This window comes from Laccaria bicolor, genomic scaffold (genome assembly GCF_000143565.1).
Source record: "Laccaria bicolor S238N-H82 LACBIscaffold_34 genomic scaffold, whole genome shotgun sequence".
Lineage (NCBI taxonomy): Eukaryota > Fungi > Basidiomycota > Agaricomycetes > Agaricales > Hydnangiaceae > Laccaria > Laccaria bicolor.
Window position 1 is genome coordinate 555,862 of NW_001889905.1, and position 6,457 is coordinate 562,318.

Below are 6,457 nucleotides of genomic sequence, written 5' to 3' on the forward strand. Positions count from 1 at the left end.
CTCTCTCCCACTCCCCTTCCCTCCCTTGTTCTCCCTTCTCCCTTCGCTTTCCTCCTCCCTTTCCCCATGTCCCTCCCTTTCTTTTTTCGTTTTCTTTCTGACTTCCTCCTTTACTTTTTTACTCGCTTGCCTTCCTTCCCTCTCTTCCCTCTCCCCTTCCCCCTTTCCTCTCTTCCTTCTCCCCTCCCGTCCTTTCTCCCTTCCCTCTCCTCCTCCCTCTCTTTCTTCCATTCCTTCTCTCTCTTCCATTCCTTTCTTTCTTCCTTTCTTTTTGTCCTTTCTTTCCCCTGCTCCACTCTCTTCATTTTCCTCCCTCCTTCCCTCCCTTCCTTCACCCCTCTTTCCCCCCTTCGCTTCTCCCCTTCTATTTTCCTCTCTTCCCCACCCCCTCCCTCCCTTCTTTTCTTCCCTTCCTTGGACCCTTCCTTTCCTCTTTCTCTCTAGATCCGTGCTTCCAAACGTCCCTTCCTCCTTGCTACTTTGCTTCAACCACAAGCTAATTCAATACACCACCAGTAACGGAACCAGACAAATCGCGTCCCGTTTTCGTACACGCATTGACAAGGTGTCCGCGGATCACGTTGCCCGAGTAAGTTCCCTGCCCCCTTCAGCTTCGACTCTTGCTTGTACCCACGCTGACAACCTCATTACACAGCGGCGCGACGCCTGACATGGAAAAGGGGCATATCTCGCTCACACCGTACTCTGTTGTGGAACAACTCGTGGCAAGGGGGGAGGTTAAACTCATTTAATGTAATTTACTATTATTGTATTACAATTCGTGCATGCATGAACAGCTTATGTTCCTGCTCTCACCATCTTCATTGCCCACAAGATTCATCTACAGAGGCAGATCATCCAAAAATATGCATGTGTGGCCAACCAAAATATGTAAGGTAGAGGACATCCACTTACTTCTAACATCACGTGTTGTTACATTTCTGTGACATCCCTTTCAAATTAGGAAAGTTTACGCCAAGGGGGTGTTGGGATCATAATCGCGGACCAGGCCAGTTGGTTGGTTGGGCTATCAGGCCGTTAAAAAAAAATTGGAAGCTCAAAAATTTTGGCCCAAAAACATTATGGGCAGCCTTCCTGGTGGATAAATTATACATTATAGAACTAGAAAGCCTCAAGATGTGCTAAATGCCTCGGGATGTGCCACTGAGACTGCTTACAATAGTAATATCAGACCATTGATAACTTTTGTTAGTGTGGCAACCGTTACAGCAAGGAAACATGAGGTTGGTGTGAAAAATGAAAACATAAGGATGTTGATTAGAGGATTGCTTTTGTGGATCCCAAGCAGAGCTGACCACTGGCAATGTGATCCAGTGGGATGTGAGACTGTGTGGTCAATTGGTAAACCCACTTTCTGTTAGGGTTTCAACATAAAACGTACTTACATCTTCATGTCAAACCATTCTGATATCACCTCATTTGTATTTACCTTGTGTAGGTGCCCATGCATTGGGTCTGCAATGCATGTTCAACATCAAGAGGCCCAAGGACAGGAAGACGACATCACAACAGTGACATCACATTTCCTAAAATAGACATGTGCCTGATTACGTTGGGTGGTTGGTTCAGCCCAGCACTTACTACCAAAAAAATCGACCCTAGGTCTTTTTTAAAAATCCTGACACCCCCTTGGTTTGCTCATAAAAATGAAAGAAAAGAGTGTATGATATTCTCATTGAAGTTTTAACAAAATACAATTCCATAGAATTGTTTAAATGTAAGTTAGGAATGTATGTACAGGTTTACAAGCATCAATCGTGAGTTATGGGTCCAAGCAACGGAAAATATAAAAGTATGTACTATAATGAAAGTGAAGTAGGTTGAGAAGGGAAAAGGTCAGTTTATTTTGGCCTTTTCCATGTCATCCATGAGTGTTTGCAGAAGAATACGATGTCCATGATATTTTCGTGCTGCCCAGGCAATTTGACTGCTGTTTAGCCCCTTTTCATATGCATCCATAAAGCACTGGGCCCTATTGGCAAACCTGAAAAATGTTAGACTGGCATCTAGAAATCAGAAAGCCTCAACTGGACATAGGTACTTTGTCTGCTTCATTTTCCCATTCCAGACGCATCGGTTTCTAGCCTAGGTAGGGATTTAAGTGCAACGCAACGTATAATTGATGTATCAATGATGTATTCAACAATATTTTGGGTCGGGAACTGCAAATATCAAAATTTCTCCCATTCTTTCTCTTTACATCTTAATAGTACTACATTTAGAGTAACTCTATGGAATTACATTTGGCAAAAAGTGTTTCCGTCGCCAATGGTGAAGAATTTTGTAAAAAAGTACCTTTCTTGGAACAGTCATGCTTGGCATGTGACATTGGAAGCAAGTGGATGTCCTCTACCTTACCTTGACAGTAGTGCTCTGAGCCAAAAGCTGGAATCCCACATCATTCTTGTCAGTTTTCATATAATCGCCTACCTGTTCGCGGTTCAACCAATGATACAGGTGAAACATATTCAACTGTATAAAATCCGATTTTCGCGATTTTACCATTAAAATGGTCTTCTCTGTACATACACTATATACAGTTGCAATGATATAAGAGTCTTTGAACATACCCGGTTCAGTAGACTAAAAGTGCATATGCGTCGAGTCTGAACATAGGACTAAGGCCTTGGAGCTGGCAGCAGTATGCACCGTGACATTATACTTGGAGCCTATCTAGGATTTACCCACCATGAAATAGAGTATAAAGAAGTTCTAGAGTAAACCACCCAACGCAGGGACAAGATTGCATTACTACCAAGGGTTTAGAAACATGTAATGGATTTTTAATATGGAAACTCGGACTTTTATCCTGCGATAATACTTCCAAGACTTCTAGAGGATAAACTACATGTGGACATTATGAAATAATGTTCTACTACTAGAAAGACTATACTGCGACTATGTAGTATACATACAAGGAGAGTGATGTGTCGTATCGTCCAAGACATGTGATGTGCAAACCTGGAAAGACATTAGGTAATCCATCCTGGAGACCCCCTGATAATTAAGAAAGTCATTTGAAGCTCTTCGGAGTGCCATCTGATCTCCATATGATAACAGAAACCGTGCCGAGGTATTTTAAATTAACGACCTCCGGAAATAAAGAAGCCGGCAGTGTGTCTGCATACGTATCAAACACATCAGCACACCCATCACTGAAATGACACGATATGTCAAATTAGTAGCCGAGCCCATGATAAAGAAGCATGCGGAACTGGTCCGGACTAGATATAATTAAAACCAGATTGTTCCACATACACATCAAACACTGATGTGATTGACAAAGAAAAGATACCAACACTACAAAAACTGTAGTGTACCACAAGAGAGACACTATAAACTATACCACACGATCATTAAAAAGCTATTTGTATTTCGGATCGATACATAACCGTAGAAAACACATGTAAAAGCATAGATAGGGGTTTTTGGAGTATATAAGGAGTGCACTGGCAGGTCAAAAGAAAGGAATCGTCCCCCGTTGACCAGCTAGTTGTACTCCAAGTAGAGACTTAGGAGGTGGACAGTTGTAATCAATTAAAGGAGATTTCTTCGTGGTCAGAAAAGTACAGTGTGAACAAAGCCAGCGTGCTTGGGAGTCAACTTACTTGGAGACTTGAATAAGAGGTTTTAAGCACAGTATCATTTAGACGAGACAGTGTACTTGTATCACCAGTTTTGGAGCGTAGTGACATAATAAAAAGCTCAAGGGAGTTATAAAAGTCTGATAAATCCGTGTTTCGTGTCAATAAAGAAAACTGTGTTCAAGAACTTTACATTTGAGCAACCAGGTTCCCTGAAAGACATACTTTGTTCTATTGAACTATTCTAATACCACACCCAATAATAAAACCCTGTTTTGAGACAAAAACTCTTGAGACTTAAACCTAAGAAGACAAAAGTGGTATTTCTTAATACCAAAGGCCCTCGAACTCGTGCACTGAGATTGTGATAGCGTGTGTGTGTGTGTGTGTGTGAGTGAGTGTTAAGGTGTTTAGGGTTTTCCCGATGCACTTGATCCTTGTTTGCGTGTTTCGCACTTTCACAGTCATCCCCGTGCAACGTGTATCACCGAATTGAATGCCAAATGCATGCCTTCCTTGCGCAACTCCTTCGCGACAGGTGATTGCTCCAACTCTGTCACTGATTCCGGGGAATTTATAATCAACATACTGAACACTTGAAGTCGCAAAGCGCTGGCAGAGACATTGGTATTCCACCTGGCTAGAAGCATATCTTCCAATGCATCAAGATAAACACTGTCATTTTCCAAGTTGTGGAAATGACCACGGTATTTGAAGCTTATCAATCATGGCAACGGCAAACCACTACCACCCGACATCGTATTGGGAGTTGTGAGATAGTCAAAGAATGTGTGAGAGGGCAACCAATGCTCTTCATCATATGAGAATGACTTAACGGTGAGTTCGTCGAGCTCCAAATGCATCAGATGGGTGAGCATGTCAAACATCCTGAACAAGGGCTCTTCTTCCCGAGGGATATAATGAAAGATGGACAACTGTTTCAATGCCACGTTTGAGCATGTAAGAAAAGCCAAGAATGACTCTGTGTCGATGGAACACTTGAGAGGAATAGTAATGGATTCAAGTGCGGGTGCCAAGAAATAACCGAGCAGCCAACCCGAACCACCAGATATGATTTCTAATGTTACGAGCTTTGGAAGATTGACAAATAGGCATTGATCCCTATTGGTTTTCACCCAATCTTTAAGTTCGAGGCCAGTGTGTATGCTGCAAAACATAAGATTCATGCATTGTTGAGGAAAGCGATAAAGTCCGGGTTATGGATGTATCCCCAGACTGTCAGTTCCTCCAGTTGGTGATGTGGAAGTCCCACATCAATGTCTTTGTAGCCTATTGTGACGGTGCAAAGCTTCGGGGTGTCAAGAAATGTTCTGGAAAATGGCGACTCCGGGGTATCTTGGAATCTAAAGAGCTTCAAGTCAAGTGATTTGATGTTTGGAATGCGACCCATTTTGGAGTTGAGACTCTCAGCCCAAATTGAGGGAATGAAAAGGCCGAGTGACTCCCATTGATGAGAATGTGAGGCGGCGACTGAGGTAACAGCTGTCAACGCTGATGGGTTGGCCTCAAGACTTAGTTGCCTAGCTTCATTCTGGTCAAAGGTCACCGTGATAGATAATGGCAGTGATTGTGTGAGGCATAACCATTGATCTAGGAGTTCTGCTTGCATCTCCAATTCCTTCTTAGTCAGACAGACGCAGAGCGATATGGAGCTCCATAGCTTGGGCATAGAATGTGCCATAACACACCAAGCATGACAAATACTGCTAATGATGAAAGGCATTGTTACCGGCGGTTTCTTTCCCTGTTTTTTTGGGAGGCAGCCATGATGACAGGCAAGAAAAAATATGAAAACACATATCTCAAGAGGCAGCTCAAAGAAAGGGAGTTTTGAATTGCGCAGAGTTTGCAGAGATCATTGTTTGTCGTCCAGTCGACTGATTTCAGCGTCCAGATCATATATAGTGGTTGCATTTGCAGAAAAACCCATTTTAATTCTATGAATGAGAAGTCCTAGTCAGCGTGCAATGTTGGGCAAAGGAAAGGTTCTGTCAACGGCGCACCAGTGTTGCACGTTGTTTGTTCATGTGGTGTTGCACAATCCTTGGTAAGTGTGATGACCTGTGACATGCTGTGACATAGCGTCACAGGGCCAATTTCTTGAGACATGGACTTTGTACCTTCCACAACACCAATCCAATATATTTTTTGCAGTGGGTTTGAGGGAATGATGTGAATTGAATCCACTGAGAGAGTTTTCTATGTAGATATTGTATTTATTGCCCCAAAAATGCGAAATCAGCTTGTTTTCCCTGCCAAATTTGGCCCTCTGGAGAGATTGGACTATAACTTTCCAACCACAACATATATAAACATGGTTTGTGGGAGGATATTACTTAGAATTTGAATTCCAATCGATCTACAGATTCAGAATTTTTATTTGTGGCCCCTATGTTGAGATCACCCCTAAGAATGGGCACTTTAACATAGTTATGAGGTAGTAATTAAAATTCTGGACCTGTAGGATTGAAGCCACATATTAATCGGTCATTTCCTCTCCACAAATCTAAGCCAAAATCCTATCCATTGTGATGCTGATAGCTTGAGTAGGCAACATTGGGCTAATAGGTGCTGCATAGCCACCAAAATCAGACACATTGTAAAATTTTATACATTTGAATAGAGGCTATCTATACAATTTTGGTGCATTTTTTTTCTTGTAAATTGGTGGAGAATTGACTGAGCTACATCATTTACAAGTTTGAGCTGTCAGGAAAAGCATCACCAGTCTGCCAAATTGGGAAGGTGCCTGTTTTGGCCACTACTAATAGATGGCCCAAACTTGTAAACAATGTAGCTCAGTCAATTCTCCACCGATTTATAAGAAAAAA

At 42.2% G+C, this 6,457-nt stretch overlaps 2 protein-coding genes across 2 annotated transcripts in view; one reads left to right on the top strand and one right to left on the bottom strand.

The window, feature by feature from the left end:
• The window catches only part of LACBIDRAFT_307323 (uncharacterized protein), a gene marked incomplete at its 5' end in the record, with an annotated part of 4,105 nt that extends 3,275 nt beyond the window's left edge, over window positions 1-830 (top strand). The window contains 2 exons of the mRNA XM_001885862.1: window positions 517-589; window positions 656-830. Of these exons, the coding sequence (XP_001885897.1) occupies window positions 517-589; window positions 656-752 (170 nt within the window). The 3' untranslated portion in view covers window positions 753-830. The remainder of the gene's footprint in view (window positions 1-516; window positions 590-655) is intronic.
• A 1,394-nt stretch (window positions 831-2,224) lies between these two features.
• On the bottom strand, window positions 2,225-3,716 carry LACBIDRAFT_331580 (uncharacterized protein; the record flags this gene model as incomplete). The annotated part of the gene is made up of 9 exons (XM_001885947.1): window positions 2,225-2,233; window positions 2,380-2,406; window positions 2,452-2,493; window positions 2,592-2,604; window positions 2,710-2,772; window positions 2,937-3,018; window positions 3,171-3,245; window positions 3,280-3,289; window positions 3,630-3,716. The coding sequence occupies 9 exons, from the start codon at window positions 3,714-3,716 to the stop codon at window positions 2,225-2,227; spliced, it is 408 nt and encodes a 135-aa protein (XP_001885982.1).
• Window positions 3,717-6,457: the final 2,741 nt, after the last annotated feature.